General features: G+C 43.9%; 1 protein-coding gene across 1 annotated transcript in view; it reads left to right on the top strand.

Annotated features, from left to right (window-relative positions):
* LOC107112713 (protein kinase C epsilon type-like) overlaps positions 1-19,498 on the top strand; it is a 186,514-nt gene extending 167,016 nt beyond the window's left edge. The window contains exons 2-3 of the mRNA XM_015413897.1: positions 18,820-18,883; positions 19,443-19,498. Of these exons, the coding sequence (XP_015269383.1) occupies positions 18,820-18,883; positions 19,443-19,498 (120 nt within the window). The remainder of the gene's footprint in view (positions 1-18,819; positions 18,884-19,442) is intronic.
* Positions 19,499-26,196: the final 6,698 nt, after the last annotated feature.

The following is a 26,196-nucleotide window of genomic DNA, read 5'->3' as shown; positions in this document are numbered from 1 at the left end:
TCTAATTAGATGATATGTTTGTTTTAATTTTCTTTTTGGCTTTGAGGATTTTCATCTGATTTTGTGGTGACTCCCCATTAGAGCCACACTTATTCCAATCCCCTCATCCTTACTAATTTTGCATCCAACTTGTTTGCAGGATTTAGTTAGGAAAAAAAGTGCCATGGCTTGTAGAAACAGAAGCCCTTCCCCCTTTTAGAATGGTGGTGGTTCCCAGCTCCTTTTACTCTTCAGCCTGACCATGGGCTGAAGGTTATCACATACACCCTACTCCACCTCTGAAGATGGAGTGCACAAAGCTGGGCTTCAGAGCATCTAAGCCCTCAGGCAGCTCTCAATGACTGTGCCAAGGAGCAGATGGTGAGAGACCTGGTGAGAGATATAAATGTGATAGCACCAGCTGGAAACAGTGACCATAATGCTATTACATTTAGCATTTATGTAAAAATGGAGTTGCCCAAAAAGACCGCCACTACCACATTTAACTTTAGAAGTGGTAACCTCTCAAATGAGGGGGCTTATGAAGAAGAAACTGAAAGGAAAGGTAAAGAGGGTGAAATCCCTTCAGGAAGCTTGGCGACTGTTTAAAACTACAATTCAGGAAGCTCAGATAAAATGTGTACCACAGGTTAGGAAAGGTATGAATAAGTATAAAAAAGGCCTGCATGGTTAACCAACAAAGTAATGTAAGTAGTATTAGGTAAGAAGGATTATTTTAAGTGGTAGAAGACTAGTTCAAGTGAGGTAGATAAAAGGGAGCACAGGCTTTGGCAAATAAAATGCAAGTCGGTGATCAGACAGGCAAAAAATGACCATGAGAAACATTGCAGAGAGAGAGAGAGAGAGAGAGAGAGAGAGAGAGAGAGAGAGGCCAACTAGGGTTGCCAACCTGCAGGTGGTGGCTGGAGATCTTCCGCTATCACAACTGATCTCCAGGCAACAGAGATTAGTTCATCCAGAGAAAATGGCTGTGGACTGTAGGGTATCATTCCCCATTGAAATCTCTCCCCTGCCCAAACCCCACCCTCCTCAGGCTCCACCCCCCAAATCTCCAGGTATTTCCCAACCCAGAACTTGCAACACTAAGACCAACAATAAAAAATGTCTTCAAATACATTAGTAGCCGAAAACCAGCCAGGGAGGCAGTGGGGCCCTTTGATGACTGAGGGGTTACTACTAAAGGATTACAGGGAAATGGTGAAGAAACTGAATGCATTTTTTTTGTCTGTTTCTTCACTGTGGAAGATGGAAGGTGCTTGTCCACTGCAGAACCACCAATTTCAGGAGCGCTGTTAGAAGACCTGAGTCAAATTGAGGTGACAAGAGAGGAGATCCTATAACTGATGGACAAATTAAAAACTGACAAATCACCAGGCCCAGATGGCATACATCCGAGAATTTTGAAAGAACTCAAATGTGAATGTGTGGATCTCGAGACAAAAATATGCAATGTATCATTAAAATCTGCCAACATTCCTGAGGACTAAAAGATAGCTCATGTAACCCCACTCTTTAAAAAGGGTTCCAGAGGAGAACCAGGAAATTACAGGTCAGTCAGTCTAACATCTGTACTGGATAAATTGGTGAAATCCATTATTAAAGATAGAATTAGTAGGCACATTGATGAACAAAAGCTACTGAGGAAAAATCAGCATGGATTTTGTAAGGGAAGATCTTGTCTCACTAACCTTTTAGAATTCTTTGAGGTGGTGAACAAACATGTGGACAAGGGTGATCCAATAGGTGATGTTTACCTAGACTTCCGGAAAGCTTTTGATAATGTTCCTCATCAAAGGCTCCTAAGTAAACTTAGCAGTCATCATGGGATAAGAGAAAAATGTGGATTAAAAATGGTTAATTAACAGGAAAGAGAGAGTAAATTGGGTGCCATTAAGGTAGACATTCAGTTCATGGCTGGCAAGATTGTTATTGAGATGGAAACAGGAGCATTCTGTTTTTTTCTGGACTTGGGATAAACTGCCATTTACCGTAGTAGTCAGCCAAAAATCTGAGGTCCCTAGTCAGTATTTTTTCAGTCCTTTCAATTGATTTGTGCCTTACTGCAATTGCCATGTCATTGGCATAAGCAGACATACTAGATATCGCCTTGGGAACATCAGAGATGTATAGATGGAAAAGAACTGGAGTGAGGTCCAAGCCCTGGAGTAAAGCATTATTTGGTTTCTTATGCTTGCTGATTGACCAATTGTTAATTCCTTGGAAGTTTCTATCACTCAGCCTGTTATTTAGATAATGTTCTGCAGGGGAAAACTTGTACAGCAGACCATCCCTCAAGACTGTGTTATAAGTGGCAGTCAGATTGGTGAGAACTGCTGATTTCTTAAAACACTTATGATATCCTGCCTCAATGAAAGTTGTTAATCTGAGAACCTGGTCTTCACAACTACAACAGGGTCTAAATCCTGCTTGCTGTATAGGGATATGTTCGTTAATTCTGTCACTGATTCTGTTCAGGATTAGCCTCTCAAAGAGTTTATAACAGGAGCTCAGAAGGAAAATGTGTCTATAACTTTCTGCCAGAAGTTTTGGTTTTCCAGGTTTCAGAATAGCAACTCTTTTTGTTTTCTTGAATTCCTGTGGGAGTCTTCCTGTTCTTGTGATGTCAGTAAGAAACTTTGAGAGCCACTTCTTAGTGAACATGCCGCTGTTAATCAGGAACTCATTATGGATGCAGGCAAAGCCTGGTGCCTTTCTGCTCATGATGTCCTTCATTGCCTTGGAAATCTCATCAGCACTGAAATCCCCTGACAGCTCACACTCCAGAGGGATCTGTCAAGGCTAGGCAAGTGGTTGTAAGTGTGGCAAATGAGGCTCAGTGTGGGCAAGCCCAAAGTAAAGCACATTGGAGCAAAAAATCCTAACTATAAACATAAGTTGATGGGAGTCTAAACTGGTGGTAACTAACCTGGAGAGAGATTTTGGAGTCGTGGTAGATAACTCAGGGAAGATGACTCAGTGTGTGACTGCAATAAAAATGCTATGCTGGGGATTAATTGGAAGGGGATTGAAAGCAAATCAGCCAGTATCATAATACCCCTGTATAAATCTATGGTGCATCCTCATTTGGAATACTGTGTACAATTCTGGTCACCGCACCTCTAAAAAGATATTATAGCATTGGGAAAAGGGCAATTAAAATGATTAAGGGGATGGAACACCTTCCCTATGAGGAAAGATTAGGGTTCTTTAGTTGGAGAAATGAGATTGAGGGGTGACATGATTGAGGTTTACAAAATTATGCATGGGATAGAGAAAGAAGTATTTTTCTCCCTTTCTCACAATACAAGAACTCATGGGCACTGCATGAAATTAATGAGCAGTAAACTTAGCACATATAAAAGGAAGTACTTCTTCACCCAAAGAGTAATTAACTTGTGGAATTCGCTGCCACAAGAAATGGTGGTGGCTACAAGTATAGATAGCTTCATGGGGGGATTGAATAAACATATGGAGCAGAGGTCCATCAGTGGATATTAGCTTCAAACTATAGATGGAACACTATATTTGGGGTAGTGATGCTCGGTATTCTTGGTGCTTGTGAGGCAACAGTGGGAGGGCTTCTGGAGTTTGGACCTCCTGATACCATGTAGGGTTTGGTCACTGTGTGACACAGAGTGTTGGACTATATGGACCATTGGCCTGATCCGACATGATAATGTTCTTATGTTCTTATGAGGAGGGAGATACGTGCTTCTCAGGACTTATTCTCCATTGAACAGGGCCTAAGCAACATTTTCCTAGACCTAATGCAACCTGGTAATGTGTCTTATCTCTAAACAGCCCCATCTCATCAATACAATTTCATGAGTTTATGAAAGGAAATGTCCTATTTGATGTCTGGAGTTACATAAATGGACCATCTCTCTATATAATAATTCTGTTTTGGTCATGGACTCTCCTGAACATTCCACATGCTCCCAAATCAGTTGGCTCCCTGATCTGTCACTCAGAAGCTGTCCCTATCCACTGGCTGCGTTGCCTGAGCCTCGCCTCCAATATTCTAAACAATTTGCTGTTCCTCTCCCCCCAATAGCCAGTCAGAACACAGAGGTCATTTGCATATGCAGCCTGATTGGCCTTTGCCTCTAACATTCTAAATAGTTTGTTGTTGCTGTTGGGAGTCATTCCCTGTTTGAACTGCTGCCTTCGGGTAGAAGATATAGGACAATCAAAACAAGGACAAACAGATTAAAAAACAGTTTTTATTCGAGAGCTATTATTGCTTTAAATGCTGTATGAATTGGAATTTGGGTGACATTGGTGGTTAAGTTGCAATGTGAACCCTAATGGGGCCTGATTGGCCTTTACCTTTAACATTCTAAACAGTTTGTTGTTGTATTATATTATTATTAAATGTGTCCTGAGGTAAAATACATATCCCAATCTTCCCTTAAATGGTCATTGGAGTTTCCAATCTTCCTGTGGAGCCTGGAGATCTCCCAGAAATCATGATGTTCCCCAGCCACAGCACATCATTTCCCCTACAGAAAATTCCCCAGCTATTACAATAGCTGCTTTGGGCAGCTCCAGTGGACTCTATGGCATTACACCCTGCTGAGGTCCCTCCGCACTCCAAACCCTGCCCTCCCCAGGCTCTACCCCTCAAATCTACAGGTATTTCCCAACCCAGAGTTGGCAGCCCTGTAACTGGCTATGGAACTGCTTTCCAGACCCTTGGAACCCAGAAGACATGGCATAGGAGGAGGTGCTTTTCTACCCTAGCTGCCACTGCATAACCCCAAATCAACATGTCAGGGGTGGAGGGAACCATACTTGTTACCATGAGGCTGTCCTCCAATACTACCCACTTGTGGCAGCAAAATGACTGGAGACAGCCCTGCCTTATAGCTAAGCAGACGGAAATAATAATGGCTTGCCTCCCTCTATTTTACCCTTCCCTGTGCCGCCCCACCAGCCACAGTTGGGACACTAACCTGGAGCTTCCTTCTAGATCTTGTTGTATTTCTTCCCACAATGGGCCTTACTCCTAGTATAATAATATGGGGATTCCACCCTAGGTGAAGTCCCTCTAAACTCCTGGACCCTGGTGAAGTGTACACACTTTCCCACTGACTTGGAGGTTTGCCACTAGTCCTTCTTTCATGTTTTCTTTCTCACTCCACTGTGAGACTGAACACCTATCTGTCAGCCTCTTTGGCCCTGAATTCACTTTTACTTTACCTCACTTGTTCATATCTTGGGCTGTCTTCACAGGCCAGAATCCCTGTGTGTTTAAGCTGAAGAGACAGTCACTGAAGTATAAAATATTTTCCTTGCTGAGCAATTGAATATTCTTCCACTGGTTCAGTTGTGTCAACTTGTAGCAGAGACTACACTGCCAGAAATGAGTAGGTGTTTAAGATGATTTTCACAAAGCAGTTATAGGGCCTGGTTCAGAGTTTGCAGTGGGATTTGCCACCCAGTCCTGATGAGTTAAGTGATCTTTTTGTATTATGTAACTGGAATAAAAACTGTTTCGGTAGACCCAAACCCCTGTGTTTGGATGTCGCGGTTACCCCATCCCTTCAGGCTTGCTGTTTTGTGTTCATATGTTGATGCTTTGGTAATGATTTTCAATAGTCATCCGAAGGATGTTCTGTTACAGTAGCGAAAGGCTGATCAGCATAGGATGGTGCCCTTAATTATTTAGCTGACAGTTATTATGTAAAGAATTGATTTTGGAATGTTGTGATTAGTCTGTCTGCCAGTTGTTTCCTTTGACTTGCTCTCTCTTTTTAAATGCCACATACGGTTTTTTACATATGGGTATCTTTTGTACAGAGGGCTTTGCAGCACTGGTCCACTTAGCAAATCCATCAAGTCCACAAAAATGAATGATTTGCAATGTTTGTTTATTAGACGGGTTGCCCTTGCTATCTTATCTTAGTTATTTGTTACAGTACAGTACAGCAAACTGAAAGGCTGGGTGGGGCCCAAACCCATTTGGAGTGTGTAGTCATTTTCCTTCTGGGTTATCTGGAAGGGATCATTACTATCACAACTGAGTAGACTGGTATAGGTTCTTCTGTATTGTGTTTTGTAGGTTCAGATCTCCTGCCTGCCATGAAGCTCACCCAGTGACCCTGGGCCAGTCACTCCCATCCAGTCTAGCCCAAAGGTTCTCAAGCTTTCATATCTCCTATCATGGGTCCCACCATGACAGAAACAGAAAGCCCACTTGTTCTAAGAAGGACATTTATATGTTTAAAAAGGTAAAGGTTCCCTTGCTCGAAAGCCAGTCGAATCCGACTCTAGGGTTGCGGTGCTCATCTCCGTTTCAAAGACGAAGAGCCAGCGCTGTCCGAAGACGTTTCCGTGGTCATGTGGCCGGCATGACTAAACACCAAGGCACACAGAACGCTGTTACCTTCCCACCGAAGTGGTACCTATTTATCTACTTGCAATTTCTTGCTTTCGAACTGCTAGGTTGGCAGGAGCTGGAACTAGAGACGGGAGCTCACTCCGTCATGAGGCACCCGGGTCTCGAACTGCTGAACTACCGACCTTCCACAGCCTGCAGTTCAGCGTCTTAACCACTTGAGCCACCGCAGCTCCTATTTATATGTTTACAGCCATTCTATTATTATATTTATCATTTATGCTAAAGTCTAAGGATACAAAAAAATTGCAGAAGCTCAATGGATAATCCCTGGCAGGTAGCTGGTTGGGCAGGAAGTGACACATCTTCAGATGCAGGGAGGGGGGGGTTAGTTGCCAGGAAGGGCCAATTAGACTTGACTCTAATTGTCCCTTCCAGGCAACTAACCCCCCCTTCCTTTATGTAATGGTTGAGGAAATTCTGTCTCACTATATCTGAAGAAGTGTGCTTGCACACGAAAGCTAATACCTTGAATAAAGCTTTGTTGGTCTTAAAGGTGCCACTGGATTCAAACTTTGTTCTGTTGCTTCAGACTAACCTGGCTACCCCCCCCCCAATCTTTCGGGGACAGAGCTAGTAACAGAAAAAGCTTCATGTATTAACATTTTGCAGGATGTTGTTAAAGGCACAGAAGCAAGGACTGGGAAAAATGTGTTTCTGAACAATGTATATAGTATATGTGGGCAATAGTTTTTATTGATTTAGAAAATTTATATACTGCCTCTTGAAAAACCTACTTGAAGTAGCTTACAAAACAAAATGTGATACAGTTGTTGAAAAAGTATTAAAATTATGGTTCATAACCAGCTATTAGAAACCACCTAGGCTATAAAAGTACATTTAAAGTCTAAAAAAGCCTTAAAAAATTCATAAACAGGCCTCAAGATAGAAGTAAACCATAAAATAACAACAAAAAGATGATTAAGCATCTTACTAAAAAGCTTAAATAAAAAATAAAGTTTGGGCATGGCACCTAAAAGACAGTAAGATAAGTTCTCCTGGGACCTAAAGGGAGAGGGCATCCCACAGCTAAGGAGCCACCACTGTACAAGCCCTATCTCTGGTTACCAGCTGCTTCACCTCTCACAGAGAGCAGGACTTGAGAAGACGATTTTAACCGGCAGCCTCAAGCCATTCACAGCCTTAAAAGTAGAAACCAGCACTTTGAATTGTGCCTGGAAAATGACAGGCAGGGAGCCAGCCAGTGCAAAATCTAAAGCACAGGGGTTTACAGTTCCAGAATTCAGCCTCTGAAAATAGACTGCCAGCCACATTTTGGACCAATTAAAGATCCCAGAGAGTTTTCAAAGTGAGCACATTTATTTATTTATTTAGTATCCCACACTATCCTGCAAGCGGGCTCAGGGCGGTTCACAACATATAGTAAAACAATAAGTAATAATTCATACAACTACAACTAATTCATCTAAAATAGATCATTTAAAATATCTGATGGCAGCTTAACCATCCTAACTGCAGTGCCTGCTGCAACAATGTCAGGGGGGCACATTTATGTCAGAGAAAACAGAGTCAGCTGGTTCTATTGCCAGGTTGGTGTAGGCAGTGCCCCGAGGCAGATGAGATTGATTGCATTGACCAGGGAAGGCCGGTGTCCTTGGATGTCCGCTGCCTCAGCCAAAAGCCTGGCGGAACAGCTCTGTTTTGTAGGCCCTGCAAAATTGTAATAAGTCCCACAGGGCCCTGATCTCAACAGGGAGCATGTTCCACCAGGCAGAGGCCAGGGCTGAAAAGGCAAGGCGGATGTCCTTTGGGCCGGGGACTGCTAAGCAGTGCTGCTCAGAGGAGCACAAGGCTCTTTGAGACACCCGTGGGGAGAGACAGTTCCATAGGTATGCTGGTCCCTGGCCACAAAGGGCCTTAACGATTAATACCAGAACCTTGAATCTGATCTGGTAGCCAGGTGGCAACCAATGCATTAAAGCCCATTACAGTAATCCAGCATGGTTGTGCCCACCATGGCCAGATGGTAACAGCATATAATGTTTTACTTAATAACGTGTAGGCATGTATTTTCTTCAATGTGATTGTTGTGAACCTCCTTCAGCTGAACAAAAAATTAGTTTTGAGTAATGATGTGAAGGCCCGTGGGGGGGATTTGTGTGTGTGTGGGGTTTTCCCATTTTTCCGCAAGGCCTTTTTAAAAAGATTTTCTGATGAAAAAATTGGAAATTTTGAGTACTGAAAAACAAACAAACCACTTCTGTGTAATATTCTCTCTTTTTGAATGAGTGAATTGCTTTGAAAGATAGGGTGGGCGTGCTGTACAGATACACAGTTCTTCAATCCAAGATGCATTTCTGCACCTAGAAGGATACCTAAGGGGAGCATGCAGGGCTTTCATCACTTCTCAACAGCTGTGTGCCTTCTATTGTCCTTTTAACCTGATGTGGTTGACCTTTTCACCTCTCCCTCAAACCACTGTGACATATTTACCCACAGTGTGTGTGTGTGGGGGGGGAAGTAGCTTATTGCTGTACCTTGCAGAAGGGAGAAGAAAGATCAGAAGGACATGGGACAGAAACTGCACCAAAGCCTCAGAGGAACACTGAAAGTTGCATTGAGAACTTAGTTTTCTAACCAGAGAGCAAAAATTAAGGTACATGTGCTAAGATGGCATAGAGTGCATCCATTTGCAGTTTCCTCTCAGGTACTGAGTATTTCTTGAATTTTGCTTGTACACAACTGAAGCATTTATAACTTTTAAATTCCATAAACATATAAAACATTGCAGTTTTATATGCTAAGTAAGTTATAAATGATGCATTTTATTATGTTAAAGTAGTAAAATTATTTTCGGACAGTAAGTATTGCATGTATTTCAATTTCCAATTTTTTTCTTGGGGGGAAAAACAAAAACCCCCCCCCCCCCCATGACTTCAAATTTCTAGAATTTTTACATCTCTAGTTTTGAGAGTTCCCTCCTAAGTGTATAGAATTTATATGGCTACAAGTGCAGCCCATGATACTTGGGGGGGCGGGATTCCCTCTCCCCACTTTCTCCTGAGCCTGTATCTCCATCACCAATGGGCCCACCATGATGCCTAGGCGGCTCTACCAGCGGCAGCATGCCCAGCATGGCTCCTGTGGTCCATCAGCAGCAGCAGCTTGCCCAGTGTGGCCACTGCTTGACTCAGTGCAGAGACCCAGGCTGCACAGCTGCCGCCACTGTTGCTGTTTTATATGCTAAGTAAGTTATAAATGATGCATTTTATTATGTTAAAGTAGTAAAATTATTTTCGGACAGTAAGTATTGCATGTATTTCAATTTCCAATTTTTTTCTGTAGGAAAAACAAAATTTCCCCCCCAATGACTTCAAATTTCTAGAATTTTTACATCTCTAGTTTTGAGAGTTCCCTCCCAAGTGTATAGAATTTATATGGCTACAAGTGCAGCCCATGATACTTGGGGGGGAATCCCTCTCCCCACTTTCTCACTGGGCCTGTGCCCAGTGTGACTCCTGAGCCTGTATCGCCATCGCCAATAGGCCCAGCATGATGCCTAGGCAGCTCTACCAGTGGCAGCATGCCCAGTATGGCTCCTGTGGTCTATCAGCAGCAGCAGCTTGCCCAGTGCAGCCACTGCTTGACTCAGTGCAGAGACCCAGGCTGCACAGCTGCCGCCACTGGATACAGCATGGTGCTACCTATTGACTGCTAGGTGCAAGCCTAGAGAACACTGCTTTACTTTTGATGGAATTTAACCCCCCAGGGTTTGGGTTTTGTTTTTTGTTTTTTGCAGTTTTTACATTTTACAAGTCATGCCCCAAGTTTACAGAAAAATCTCTTTAGCCTCGATTTGCCCCCGATCCGTAGATTTAGATTTCTGCAGAGGGGGCCACACATGGCTAATAGTAGATAGACAAGCAGAGGGCCTGTGAAACTGACTGGGGGGAATCCCCCCCCTTGCTGTGTGGCATGACTCCCTTGAAGCCCAGCCGCAGCAGCAGTAGTGTCTCCCACTTTCTCACTGGGCCTGTGCCCAGTGTGACTCCTGAGCCTGTATCGCCATCGCCAATAGGCCCAGCATGATGCCTAGGCAGCTCTACCAGTGGCAGCATGCCCAGTATGGCTCCTGTGGTCTATCAGCAGCAGCAGCTTGCCCAGTGCAGCCACTGCTTGACTCAGTGCAGAGACCCAGGCTGCACAGCTGCCGCCACTGGATACAGCATGGTGCTACCTATTGACTGCTAGGTGCAAGCCTAGAGAACACTGCTTTACTTTTGATGGAATTTAACCCCCCAGGGTTTGGGTTTTGTTTTTTGTTTTTTGCAGTTTTTACATTTTACAAGTCATGCCCCAAGTTTACAGAAAAATCTCTTTAGCCTCGATGTGCCCCCGATCCGTAGATTTAGATTTCTGCAGAGGGGGCCACACATGGCTAATAGTAGATAGACAAGCAGAGGGCCTGTGAAACTGACTGGGGGGAATCCCCCCCCTTGCTGTGTGGCATGACTCCCTTGAAGCCCAGCCGCAGCAGCAGTAGTGTCTGGGAGCTTTACTGAGCCTGGAGGGGCTGCTGGGCTCTGCTGCCACCACAGCCAGGCTCAGAAGGGCTGCTGGGCTCTTCCGCTATGTCTGGGCTTGGAGTGGCTCCCGGGCTCCAGCACCACCATGGCTGGGCTTGGAGCGGATTTATTGTTGAGCAGCTGGAGAAGGGCTCGGTGCTTGGTGCTGCAGCAGCGGTGACTCCCAGGCTCTGCTGCCATGGCTGGGCCCACCAGCGGCTTCCAGGCTTTGTCACCACTGCAGCTGCCACTGCTACAGCCCTCAGTTCTGGGCCCTTATTTAATTTGACGGAATTTAACCCGCCAATGTTTTTTTTAAAGACTTTCCAGATTTTTCTGCAGATTCAGGGTATCTACATTTTAAGAAAAATCCGCTTGGGGTAAGTGAGGCCAAGAGCCATAGGTTTAGCTATCCACTGATGGGGGGCACACTTGGAAAATAGATATATAGATACCACAGTGTTTACAATCCCACAATGGAGGGATCGTACACTTGGAACCAGATTATTTGGTCCACAATTCCCGGGGTCATCACACTACCCTTTCATGAAGTTAGTATGTATTTTAAAACCTTGGTGACATTATAACCTATCTAAGGATTGAGTCAGTTCCATTTGGTTTCTGCCTAGCAATGGCTATAAAAATGACTGTCAGCTCAGTTCTGTTCAGTTGATCCACCCATGTCCATTGAAACCCATGGCTTTCGGCATGCTTAATTCTGCATAGGTTCAGAAAATGATTGTCTGAATGCCCATTGTAGGCATATTTGTTGAGTGCACAGGGAATGCCACTTCAAGGATTGCCATGGAGGGCATCATCAGTACTGTGAATACAAAGCCCTTATTTCAGGAAACTACATTCTAGAGTTTACCAGGTTTAAACCAGCACTGAACTTCTGTCTTGCTATTTATGTTTACATGTTAATGTGGGGAAGACGCATTTGTAATGCAAATGATCATTCTGACCATTGTAGGTTTGACATCTGCATTACAAAGCCATAGAAGCAAAAGTTGCTTGAAAATGTTCTGAGACTGGCTTTTTCAACCAGGGACAAAAAGAAGCAGAACAGTTTGTAGGTTGATTATAATTGTTTCTGGTATATTATGAGTTTCCATCCTTTTCAATTAGTGGCTGTGTATTATTCATGCAAACACTTTAAAGATGAGAAAGCTAGCAAAGTGTTTTTGTGATCAGTGACATATCGCATAGCTGTAGGAAGAAGATGCAGTATCGAATTTCAATAGCCAGTATCAAAATGTCATTGTGTTGTGTCATCACAAAATGGAAAGCTTCACATCAATGTGACAGTGTTGTCCAGCCTGTGACAAAGCATAACATGAAAACCTCATGCTCCTATTTCAGTATTTCATCATCTTTGTAATGCTTAGAGTTCTGCGTGGAAAATGGGCAGTGAGACTCATGCTTGTTTTGCTTTGTATTGGGAAAGAAATTACCTATATCCTGCCTTTCTGCCCTCAGAAGGGCAACCAAGGTGGCTAACCATTTAAACATAACGTGATGCAATTACATTTTAAAACCATTAAATTTGGAGTGTAATTGTTTCCACTCTTTGCACTAGATGACCAATTCTTTAGAAGGTGGAGGGGGTGTTATGCGGTGATGACTAAAAAGAATGAGCCAAAATTTGCATGGGCTCCTTGTGAAACAGAAAGGGTGTGCTGATGAAAATTTGTCAGTGTACTCTTAGTTACATCCTTCTAAGTCTGTTGACTTTAATGGATTTAGAGGGATATAGCTCTGCCTAGGATTGCAGTGGCTGAGACCAACATTGTACACATCCATATTTTGTAACCTTGTGGAGGAACTTGCAAATAGTTGGCTTAGATGGTGAAATGAGGACAAGAGGCGTCTTTCCCTGTGCCACTTGGGGGAGGTCCAAATGTGAGTTGCTTCAGTCTCAAGTCATTCTTGTGCTAAGAAAACAAAGACTATTCTTCATGTTACATAGAATTATACTAGTGCATTTCCCCAAAGGCCAGTTCTTCTCCTCTTCCCAGCAATGATGTAATCTTGGCAGGATATGGCGAATTCTCGCTTTACTGAGACATTACTATAAATAATTAAAACTGTACTTGTCAGTTCTAATGATCAAAATGCAGTTTTTGTAGCCCTGACCTGGATAGCCCAGGGAAGCCCAATCTTGTCAAATCTCAGAAGCTAAGCAGGGTTGACTCTGCCAAGTTCTTGGATGGGAGACCTCCTTGGAATACCAGCAGTCAGGAGGCAGGGGCAGGCTTTATTCAGCCACCTCTCTGAATATCCTCCAGGCCCCCAGTAGGGGACAGTCACCAGAGGTCACCATGATTTCCAGTTGCACACAAAGTCACTAGCTGTCACCATGACTTCCAGGTGCACACACACTTGCACGCATGCACACACACTCACACAAACAAACACACATGCACATATAAAAAATACCCCAATGCAATTTCTGTGATCTTCTGAGCCTCAGTATCTTGTATGCTTAGTCCCTTAATAAAGGATAGAGACCAGTCACCAGTGAGAGTTAATGTAATACATATACAATGCATGTAATTTAGGGGCTCCAGAATCTTTCAGTTTTCCTTTATAGGCATTACATATGAAGTGGGGGTGGGAGAATGTCTTGAACATTGCTTTCCCTTATTTATTTATTTTTAAATGTGTACAGTTTGTATTCTATATGCACTAATGTCAGGGCTAAGTGTGTTTTATTAATAGGTTAATCAACCAGCAGGGTGATCCTCTGCATGTTCACTCAGAAGTAAATCCCAGGGTTTAGTGGGGATTTATGATGCAAACTTATTTAGCCTTACTGAAGTTAGGCCCCGGTCACACGGGCAGGAAAATGCAGGGGGGGTGAAAGCGTGGCTGTTTGCCCCGGTGCAAAATAATGCGCGGTTGCACGATCAGACGTCCCGTCGAGGTCCCGTGGTTAGGGGGGAGGTGCCGATCACACAACGTGACAAAGAAGCGGCGCGGGGCGTCAAACGGGGCTGTGTTTTGGTTTTAAACTGAAGTGTGCGCATGCGCCGTTGGATGCTTGTGCGCATCCCGTGGAGACTTGAAAAAAACCTTTTTGCATGTCGTACCCCACCCTCACCCACGAACCCCCTGCCTGCTCCATGACCTTTCCCTTGAGTCCCCGCATCATCGTCACGCCCCCCCGCCCCCGGCACTCATGCCTTGCCCAGGAGGTGATGCCGTGTTGCTCATCCCAGGAAGGTGCCGGGGGGAGGGGGCTGGCTAGTGCGAAGCTCTCTCTCCCCCTCCCCCACAACGACTCGTCTGCTCTTCTTTCCTCTTCATCTGAATTGCGCTAGAAGAGGACGGCGCTGCTGGGAAGGGAACCCCGGGGTGGGGTGGAGTGGGGGGGGACACACCTTTTTGTGAGAGGACATGGGCAGGCTCCGGATGCCACCGGAAATGCGATCAGACACCCACCCTTGCCCCGCGGTTACCGGAAACTAGTACCTCGGAGGTACTAGTTTTTAACTGTGCATCTTCGGAGGGAAGCCTCGGGTTCGCCATGGGAGCTCTACGCTTCCCAGATGTTGCGGTGTGATCGCGCCCAGAAAATCCGCCTATCATCCGTCTCAGTAGCGTGGCTACTGCTTCGTTTGACCGCAGCCTTAATTAGCTTTAATTTCAAGTAATGTTTATGGTATTGGGCTTTTTGCTGCTTACCTCTTTCCTGTCCCATATACTAGCACCAGCTAAAACTTAAACATTAATTCCACAGAAATTCAGAGTAGAGAAATTGTTGTTTGCTTTGAGTGTCTTTTAACAAGTAACAGTTCCTCCATCTTTCTCTTTCTCTCTTCAAACTATAGTTTTTGAGGGCTAAGCAAAGACATGGGCTCTACCAGCACAGACAGTGGCAGGAATAGGGATCTTCCCATTCATTCACCATCCAAGCAGGAGGCCTACTTCCATTTTGTTTAGCCTTGGGCCTGGCCTTGCTCACCTCTAGTGAAAACCGAGAGAATACGTAACGTCAGGTAAAAGGCTGCAGGTTGGCTAATGGACGAGCCCTTAGTGAGAGAGTTGGCAGGTAACACTGTGCTGTTTTGGAGGAGTGGTTGACTTGCTAGTGTTCTTCCTCTTTTTGTTTTTAAATTTTCTTATCACCATTTTGAGCTTTTGCTGTAACTTTTGAAAACTGTTTTATAAAACTGCCTAAAATGTTTTAAATAAACACCAAATTAAAAATATACCAGTAGGTTCCTTGCAAACTTGTTTGAGGTGGACAATTTTCCTAGTGCAACTTTTGGACTTGGAGGGAAACAGGATGCTAGGTTATATAGCCATTTGGTTTGATCCAGCATGGCTTTGTTGATGCACAGTGCTTAAACCTAGATTCAGGTGGGTAGCCATGTGGTCTGAAGCAGTAGAACAAAGTGTGAGTCCAGTGTGTCTGAGGAAGTGTGTGTACACACAAAAGCTCACACCTTGAATAAAACTTTGTTGGTTTTAAAGGTGCCAGTGGACTCAAACTTTGTTCTAGTGCTTAAACCTGTAAGTCTTAGCCAGGGCTCCCCCAAAACCTCTGAAGCACACAGGGGATCCTCAACAAATACATAAGGATTCTTTGACAAAACAAATGGATATTGAAAGAATTCCCTGAGGGTGGTAAGTTTTATAACTTCTGCAGTTTAGCATTACCTTTGTGTAACGGATAATATGAACATGAGTAGATCCAAGCAGTTTGCGATTCTAAAATCTTGGAAGAAAATCAGAGCTGCTAGCACTGATTCGTTTAGCCAACTGGCCTTTAATTCAATGCTATCCAAAGACTTAGAGCGTTCTTGTTTTCTCAATAACTTACTATTAAGATATTCCATTCCTGATTACCTCCTTAGCTCTTCAACAAATAACTCAGATCTCAGAGAATGGGTATTTAAGCATGATGCTCTGTTAGATAGATCCAAGCAGATGTGGGATGTGCACCAATCTGAATTATAGAAATTCCAGGAGAGGTTGTTTGGCAAGGGTGACAAGCAGGAATCCAGGTAGCAATTTGGGTAAATAAATTCAGTAGGTGTCCGGAAAGTAAAGCAGGACTGAGACAAATCAAGCAAGCTTAGACCCTCCATTTACACAGTTGAACCCGGGCACAAGATAAATGGTTGAGGGGCAACTATTGTTACAAGGCCCGGAGAGCTGGCTCCAAGGGGAGGAAGGAAGGCTCAGGGCTAGAGAGAGGAATGTCTGGAAGGCTGAATCTCTTGGATCATTCTATTTCACTAATGGGTTGAGTTCTCCAAAGGTTCTTTCTGTTAGACTGTTTTGAGACCAGACTACAGGGCGTTGTACTTTGGTTGGAGCAAAATGTCTTAGAATAATAGTTACAAAGCTGACTGCACCTGACTGAGTGAATTAGCAGGCCATGAAACAAGCATGATTAAAATTCAGCTATACAAAACGTCATCTATACCTGCCTTTCTCCTAGCCAATCTACTTTACTTTGACCTGCATCTCCCCCAACTGTGATCCTTTTGGGAAACAATTGTTTATAGACTAGGATGGGCAAGATTTTTCTAAGAGAGCAGGACAAGTGGGCTGTTCATGCTCCAAAGAATAGTAGAGCCTGGGCTGCAAAATGAAGGCAGAATGACCCTGGCAACAGGGCTATAATGTTATGTTTGTGGGGGTTTGATGAGAGAAACAGTTATGTTTCACATGCCCAAGACCTCTTATTTAATGAGATGTTTTACCTCTTGTTAGAGATATTATGCAGTCCCTGCTGTGTCCAGCCAAATACCCATGTGTATTGAATTCACAACTTGCCATATTGCGACAGCATAGGTGATATCGCCTCTGCATCTCATGTCTCATAGCGATTTCTAAGATGAGCTAAAAATGTCAAGATGAAATTGACAATTAGAGAGGTGGCATTTTTGGCTGCTATACGCCTATGGAACTTCCTCACCCTAGAGACTTGCTATTATCTCAGCAACTTTCATAGTGGCTTCACACATCACAAGATGTGGCATAAAGAAGATCTGCAGGTGACATCTGCTTCTACTTTTCACTCTCTTAGTATAACATCCAAAGGAAGAACTTGTTTTTAGATCACATGTGTCTTTACACTCAGGTGATGTGTGAATGGAATATGCACAGTTCCTTGCAGAAGAGTTTTGCAGATCCTCCTTTATACTAGAAACTTACAACATTGATTCTTGAGTCACTTGTGCATCGACTTTTTGCCACTTCTAATGCACACCAACCATCTCCAGTAGTATCTATTCAAACCTTATCAGTGTCAAGTCCTGGCTTCTCTTGGTTGGTCTGCCATGGGGTCGGGTTCTCCAGGATGTGATTTTTAGCCGGTTGCGACTGGTTGGCAAGCCTCAGATGTAGCTGGAGGAGGGGGGTTAATCACACCCAGGTCCCTCTCTCCAGCTCACGTGCTCTAGCAGTTGCTCCTTCTCTCTCTGTGTCACTCCATGTTCCCCTCTGAGAGCAATGTGCTCTTCCTCCCCGGCCGGCCTGAGCTACTTGGCTTACCTCAGCCTCCCAACCAACTCTTTTTCCTGTCCCCACCAATCCCCATCTTTTCCAAAAGGAGCAGAGGAGAGGACCTGCGCTTATGCCCAATAGGAGATGCCCCCACAGGACCTGCCTCTGTCGTGTACCCTCAGTGTCTGGTGGGGCTGCCGCTTCGCTGGGCCTTGCCCCCCTTCCGGGCCTCAATCCAACCATGTCCTCTGAAGAGTCTAGATGATCCCTGCCTCACTGAAGGATAGTCGGCACCCTGTGGTGTCTTCCTCCTCTGCTGGCCCGGGGCCTGCTTGGTCCACTAGGCCACCACCCAAGGCCAAGGCCTCAGGGCTCAGGTTGCCCCTTGTCATTCTGAGCCTGCCTTCCTGCCCAATTGCTTGGTCCACTAGGCCACCACCCAAGGCCGAGGCCTCAGGGCTCAGGTTCTGAGCCTGCCTTCCTGCCCAATCATCTGCCCAGGCAAAGCCAGGGCCCATTCTGCCTTCTCCTCTTTCTGGTGCCACAGGCTTGCCACCGGCTTGGACAGGACCTCGGTTCCCCTAGCCCCAGGTAAGTCGGGGGCTGTCAATCAGGGGAGAGGGGCTACAGTGGAGTCTGGGGCAGCCGTCAGCAGACAGTCAGGATTTGGGGAGAGCCAAGCAGACAGAGCTTTGAAAGCTTTTACCATTTATTATGTGTTAAAAATTGTATAATGGTAATGGGCTATTTTATATTTGCTTTTAACCTCCGTTTACCTACCCTGAGACTTTGAATAAGCAAAACTATACATTCAGTATTTTTTTCAAGTGGTAGATCAGAGTCCAACAGCCCCTTAGGCACCAGTAGGGTCTTTGAGGTTTAAGCTTTCAAGAGTCAAAGCTCCCTTCATCACATGCTTGTCTTTACATAATCTCCATTTCACCACTTTCCAACTAAGGGTCCTTATAAGGTTCAAATTCAGAGATGCAATTAAATATCCACAAGAATACCATTATGTCATATCTGCCAAGTCTGTCTGGTTTATATATGAAACTGGGCTGGGATGGTTATGGCATCAGAATTTACTTTTATTTTCAAGTCCGTGAAATTATTGGCTGTCCTACATATACTGAGTATGCTGCCGGGACTTAACTCTCAGTGCCATCCCAAGTATTACACAGTATGGCATTTCACAAAAAACACACAAAAGAATCCATATTTAAAAAGAACAGAATGACGGGACTTAACTCTCAGTGCCATCCCAAGCAGAGCTGCACCATTTTAAGTCAACTGAAGATAGTGGACTTAGAAGGCTGTTTAGGATTACACAGTATGGCATTTCACAAAAAACCAAAAGAATCCATATTTAAAAAGAGCAGAATGAAAATCCTGCATAATAGTGATACATATTTTTACTTTGTTCAACTGCAGATTGATTTGGAACCAGAAGGAAGAGTGTATGTCATCATAGATCTTTCAGGCTCATCAGGTGAAGGTAAGATAGCACAATTTTACTGTATTCACTCATAAACAGTAGATTTTTATTCTTGCCTGTCTAATTCAAGACAGAACTCTCCTCCCGTTTGCTATACAGAGATTCCTGGCAACCAGGAGTTCCCTGTGATGTGTACCTATATCTAATGTATATTTGTACTTATTATACATTATACTTTAACCTACTGAATGGGTTGATGCTGTACCACTGTTAAAGCTCAGTAACTATTGACCTGGACTGCGCCACATGTCACTGGATCCTGCACTATCATTGTAAGATAACAACTGGATTTTCCTGAAAATGTCATGCTACAGATGTGTTTTCATTGCACTTTGTATGGCTTTGAAATGAAAAGGGGGTACAGTGACATATATGAAAAGCATAGCTTGGTTGGTCCAGCAGAGAACTGATTTTTGCATTAGCTGTGATACTTTTAAATAAGTACGCTAGCAGGCAAGGTAAAGATTGTTGGAGCTACCGATTTAGGGAAACAGTGTCTAAAGGTGTATGGGTTTACAGAATGATGATAATGAAGTCATTACTGTCTTCTGTAAATCAGGAGACTTGAAAATCAAAGCCTTCGTGTTGGAAGACATCAATGTAATGGCTGATTAGCTAAAAACTGATGGCTCTAACAACATACCAATTACCCACTTTCCTAGACACAAGTCTGCTTTTTGCCTGAACAGAAACAGGCCAGATACTGTATTGTGTGTCTTCTCAGTAGTCTTTATAAGGACTAAACTGCTGGGGTGTGCTAAGAAGCTCAGAGTGCTTTTATTTTCTGGTTTGGGTGTGAGCTTAGTCTCTGCCTTTTTCCTGCTTAATGTGTACGGATGCTGTGCCTTTGAAAATAGGGTGTTTTCCATCTGGCACTACACAGTCTCCACTAGAAAGAGGAATGAGAGAGGATCAGAGAGAAATGTAACTTTCTGTGCTTTATCATGGTGGTGTTCAAAATGAATAATTACAGTACTTGAATAATTAGTAGTTCACAGAAGCACAAGCTGTGCTCAAAACTTGCTTTTAAAAAGTCTGTTTACTTCTCAGATTTGTGGTTAAATTCCCATCTTTTATCTTTTTAAAGGCCTGTATGGTTTTGTGTGTCCTGCTTTTTAAAACTGGGGAAAAAATCAAACTGGTGCACCCCACCCATACACAGAATACCTAACAGGTTTACAGTATAATCACAAGCAAAAGTATATATTTGAGCCCAGTGCAGCCAATGGGTTCAGAAGGTTTTGATTCCATTTAGGATTGCACTGTTGACAGGTTGGGGGAAACAAAATCTAATCTTTCCTTGTGGTTCAAGGTAGCTTATTCAAACCAACAAAGTAAACCCCATAACCTCCCTCTTCCCCTCCAACCTGCCCCCCTGCAGTTTGTATCCCATTAAAAGCTCTGGGAAATAAAACACTCTGGCTTGAAGTGCCTCCTGAAATTTCCAAAAGACAGCACCTCCCCCCCACTGCAGTTCTTTCCATGAAGTGGTATCTAGGATGCTCTGGTTGATGCCAGAAGGACTACCTGCAGTGGGTGAATGGTGAGTAAATGGCAGCCTGAAGCCCATAGTTGGCGCTACTAACATGCTGTTAATGATAGTGTATGATGTGGCATTTTAGTTCTTTTATGTCTTGCTCCAGAACTGACTGAATGTCTCCCATGTTTATTCAGAAACTGCCTTTTGAACATAGTTGATTCATATGTATAGGTTGCTGACATTTCTTTAAACAGTCTTTAATGATAGATACTGAAAGAGATTTATGTTGCTGTAGTAGCTATAACCTATTTAATCTGTATAACCCATTTTATAACCAGTTTTATGTATTAATCTGAAATATCCTGTCTTTCTTGTCTCACGAACACTCAAGGCCACTTAGAGTAATAGAAATAAATGCAATTGGTTGAAACCATAAAATGTAAATACGTAAAGTCAAGAACCTTAATATAACAGCAGCTATCTCTAAAACTAGCTAAAACAACAAATTGGTTAAGAATAGCCAAGAAATATCTGCAGCCAATGAATGGCATATTAACAATGCAATTCTAAACAGAGTTGCACCCTTGTAACCTCCATGGGCTTAGAAGGATTGCATTGTAAAGACCTCTCTTGCAAGGGACAAAAATCAGTGTTTTGGATAACAGACTGAACCTCTAGACCTCTTTGAATGAATCCTTAATAGTAGAGTTAGGCCGATTTGCATGTGGTCATTATCAGAGTGTCAAATAGTGAGTCAAGCTACAAACCAAATCTTAGTGAAACTGCAAAATCAATCATGGCAGTCTACCAGAACAGGCTATCCCCTTTCCAGCAGTGCCAGGGAATGCCTTGCCCAGGCCCGTAGCCCGCGTGGGGCCCATGGGGCCCAGCCCCCTCGCTGGTTTTGCGGGCCCCCTCCATCCTGATCCTTTGCCCCCCCCCCCCCGCCGCCTCCGGCACCCCGCAGGCTGCTGGGGCGTCTGCAAAATCAATCATGGCAGTCTACCAGAACAGGCTATCCCCTTTCCAGCAGTGCCAGGGAATGCCTTGCCTAGTGCATCCATCCACCATTCCCTGATACTGAAGATATTGGAGCAGCTGGTGGCTTTGTAGAGCTCCTGTACAAGATCCTTGTGTGAATACAGTTTCTTGGAATGGGAGGCCTGGGTGCCCTTCAGAGAAAGGTGTGTGTTCTAAGGAGGCATATGTAAGTCTGATTTGAAACTGGGGTTTGTTTAGGCAGATTTCATTCATGGCTGTGTTCCAAACTCCTCTACTGCACACTCAGTTCTGAACAAGCAACAAGCCATAACTCTGGCACAGCTGTTCTTGAAAAAGAGCAGTTTCTGTCCAGAGTTCTCTCAGCCCCACCTACCTCACAGGGTGTCTGTTGTGGGGAGGGGAAGGGAAAGGAGTTTGTAAGCCACTCTGAGACACCTTTTTTTAGCTCGGCCACGCCCCCAACGTCAGCAACGTCGCACGTCACTTCTGGTGATGTGCTGCCAGCGCGCGCGCCCAGCAACAACTCCCAGACCGCGGCGAGGCTCCCCTGCCGCGAGGGGTAAGTCCAGTTGGCAACCCTATTGGGTAGTGAAGGGCGGGGTATAAACCCAATCTCCTCTTCTCTTCTTCTTTTTAATGTTGGGAGATGCTGTGTATGTTCAGTTAACACTGAAGACAATGGGGTAGTCTGTACTTGATTATTTACTTAATACTGAAAATGTTAAACTCCCCATACTATCAAAAGAGGCCCAAGGTGGGGGTTGTGCTAAGCTCTTTATTTACCTAGGTGCTTCTGGGCCAATAAATGGGAAAATATGGCTTGATTTTTTAAAATGATGTCTCATATTCAGATTACTTCTCAGAATGGCTACAATTGGTGGAGACTGATCAGACATTGTTATCACCTTTACTTGATGTGAACTGAATTTGCAAGTGCCACTGCTCCTTCTTCTTTGCTGTCTTTGGTGCTGTTCTCTTTCTCAGCTTCAACCTCTCCTGATGGACGACTGTGTAGATGCAGAAATTCTCGTGCCTTTTCAACAGAATCAATTTTTTCTTTCCCATCCATAAATTTGAAGACTATACCTTTGGGTACGAAACATCTGTAGGGGATGTTTTTCTTTTGTAAAAATATCACCAAGTCTCTGTATTTCCTCCTCTTCCTTCTTATTTCAAATGGGATGTCCTTTAATACTTTTATTTCTTTGTCTTTGATCTTCAAGGTAGATCCATTTGTCGCTTTGAGAATTTGATCTATCACTTGTCTTCTAGAGAATCTTATAATCACTTTCCCAGGCAGATTTTTTTTTTCTTGTAAATTCTGGATATGATCTATAGATCATATCTATTTCGCTTTGTAAAGTATCCATTTTTATATCTGCCAGATGTCCTAATGCATCACACATAGTCTGTTTTAGATTCTCGGATTTTTCTTCAGCAACACCTTGAAATCTTAAGACATAGCTTGCTCTCTCCATTTGTAGCTGTAATAATTGAGACTCCTCCATCAATCTCTTTTTTCCCATCATCTGTAATTGTTTTTTAAGCTTTTTGGTGTTCGTATCCACTTCTTTTACTTCTTGTTCAGTTTTATCTGGGTTTTTTTGGCTATTTCAGTCAATTGCAATTGTTGTGCATCGAATTTGCTGTGCAGTGCTGTCACTTGTTCCAGCAGGGGTCGCAATGCTTCCGTCACCATCTTTTGTAACTCCGTAGTTGTGTCCTGTCTAGGGGCAGGACTTGCTGGACCAGCAGTTCTGACAAGAAGTTTTGGTTTTACTTGTTTGTCTTTCTCATCCTTCTTCATGGGCCCCATGTTTAAGATTGTTTACACATTATCCAAGTTATCACAATCTCTAATTCTCCCAGCTCAGCTTGGTAAGTTCTTAAATGCTTTTAATTTCAGTTTCTCTTGCTTCAATGGTCCACCCCCCTTCTTACGTGAATGCAGAGTTTGCTTAGTTTTTTCATATCGGGGGAGAGTCCCCCCCTCGCTTTTAAAGGGTGGGTTTCCACTTATATTTTTGGTGATTCTTGCTTAAACTCCAACTCATATTTCAACGCGAGATCTGCTTTTCTTTGCAAATCGCTCGGCCACCAAATGCTTGCTCTGGTGTGCGCTTCTAATTCCCATTCGGGACGCTCCGCGGCGGGACCTTCGGGGCATGGAGAAAGCCCCCCTTCACCAGCAGGGTCACTGGAGGAAGGGCCTTCTTGCACCCCATGGCTAGGAGCCTCCTACAGAGGCTCCATGGGTGGCACGGACAATCGCGCCCCCTCCTCACCGCGGGCTCTGGCAGTCCTCTCCCGGAGGATCGGGAGAAGCGACTACCATGGCGAACACCAAAAACCGGAAGTCCTCTCAAGAGCAGTTCTTAAAGAGCTCTTTCAGCCCCACCTGCCTCACAGGATGGGGAAGGGAAAGGAGATTGTAAGCCACTCTGAGACTCCAAGTGAAGGACGGGGTATAAATCCAGTCTCCTCCTCCTATTTATATTGTTTAGATACCCATTTGTTCTCAAATCTGCTGCTGCTGCTGAATGGCATAATTTCCCTTTTTTTGTTTTTGCCCTCACTATCCTAAACCTCATTTGCCTTCACTGCCATTTAATTTAATTGGCTGTGGCAACCTACAGCATTTTGTTTATGGGATGTCATCATGTCAGATCTAGATGTGTGGTGTTGCAAACAAAATCATGACAGCCATTTGTATTCAATCGCATTCGTGGAAAGTGGTGGTGGTGGAAAGTGCCGTCAAGTCACAGCTGACTTATGGCAACCCTGTAGGGTTTTCAAGGCAAAGAGACATTCAGAGGTGGTTTGCCATTGCCTGTCTCTGCGTCATGACCCTGGTGTTCCTTGGTGGTCTCTCATTCAAATACTACCCAGGGCCAACCATGCTTAGCTTCCAAGATCTGATGAGATCAGGCTAGTCTGGGCTATGCAGGCCAGGGCTCATGAGGCTAAAGTGGAAGGGGGAACAAAGCAGTGGCAAAGAAAACAGAATGCTATCATCACAATATAACTAAAATTTAGTAAGATGACTGTAGTTTAAATAATCACCTTGGCTGTATTGAATATGCAAATCTCAAAGATAACATCAAAATGAAAGATTATTAATTGTAGCTCTAGGTATAAGGGATATCAGAAGATTGTTTGTGTTTTATTCTTTTAAAAGTTCATGCATACTTTTGCCTAACTGCTATCAGGGTTGTCTCTTCCACCAAGCCCACTTGGGTTACCATACCAACCTTATTGGATGGTGAAACATTCACTGCAGATGCTATCCTGTCACCTCAGCAGAAGCATCAATTGCTTTGTCCTGGCATTAGGTGACCCACCTGATATTAGAGCAAAGGAACCAAATTATCTGATGAGGCAGCATGGCTGATTGTGAGGTGAATCCCTCACCATCCGATGGGCCTGTTATGGCAGTCAAGGTGACACTCAACCACTTGTGAGGTTGGAGAATCTTGCAAAGTTCAGGAAGGCTTACTGAACATGTGCATATTGAAAGAAGGACAGAGAATAGACAAGAAGGTGCTTTTGTTTGTTGTCTAAAATGTGAGGGATGAGTGCAGAGTAGAGAGGTTCCAGAGAATGGAGGATGTGTTGCGTAAACACTAGACCAGGGGTGTCAAACATGCAGTCTGGGTACCGGATCAGGCCCTTGGAGGGCTGCAATCCTGCCTGCAAGGCCCTGGCTGTTTCCTGCTTCCTTTCCCAGTTCTGCTGTTGCTGCTACATCACAGCTTACTTGACCAGACTCTCTCAATTGTACAGGAGATATAGATAGGCAAGCCTCTCCTGTGCGATTGAGAGCATCTGGTAAAGCACTGGCTGAGGCTCCTCCCACTCCTCCTCCCAGGGGGAGGGAGGGAACCAGCCAGAGCTCACTTCCTGGCCAGGCTGCCTCAATTGCACAGCAGAAATACCAGGCACTTTTAAGACCAACAAAGTTTTGTTCAAGTTATGATTTTTTGTGTCCCTTGTTACAATGTGTGTTCGGTTGGGCTCCTTATGCTGTGTGTGTGTTTGTATGTTTTGTTGGGCCCCTTATGCCAGGGCTCACCTGGGTGCCACTGGGTTTTCTCCCCCTTTTCACTTTGTTCGTGCCCTCATGATCCAGTCTTTTTCAGTAAGAAAGCAATGTGAACTATCGTAGAGGAAGACTAACAACAAGCCAGTGAGGTGGATTAGGCTGAGAGTGTGTGTCCAGACCAAGTTCGCCCAGTACGTTTGTTGTAGGAAGTTGTAGTTATTTCTCTGGGGAAGACTATAGTTTTGTAGACAAACAAACAGACCTCAGTCTGTGTCAGGATGTCTTCTCATGGTCTTGACCAGCAGATAAAGCAACTTATGTAAAAAGCTCGCAATGCCCAGCCATTTCATGTTTTCCCCTGGGTCTTAGGCTCAAAACACTGAACATGAGATTTCTATAATGAATTTCAATAAATCAAAAATAGGTTTGTGGCTTACAGTTACACACCTGAACAACTTACTCAAGATTGCTACAGCATAGACATTATGATGCAATAATTCAGAGCAAGAAGTGTCAGTTATCAGAGACTGTTAAACGGACAAAATATTGCAACAGTCCTGGTGTTTTAAGCATGTTTTATTTAAAGTTTAAAAAAATCTTTAATTGTGTTTGGCTTTGTCCTTTATAAAGTTTATATCTCTGCTACCTGCCATTACATTTTATGATACACATGGCCCTCATAACAAATGAGTTTGACACCCCTGCACTAGACTATTTTCCATTAAATCATATTGTATAGTTCAGGAACTAATGGGGTGGGTAGACATGACAAAATTGGGCCTTCTTGGA

This window comes from Gekko japonicus, unplaced genomic scaffold, assembly GCF_001447785.1.
Source record: "Gekko japonicus isolate JY-2015 unplaced genomic scaffold, Gekko_japonicus_V1.1 scaffold1567, whole genome shotgun sequence".
NCBI lineage: Eukaryota > Metazoa > Chordata > Lepidosauria > Squamata > Gekkonidae > Gekko > Gekko japonicus.
This window is presented reverse-complemented; position numbering and strand designations above follow the sequence as displayed.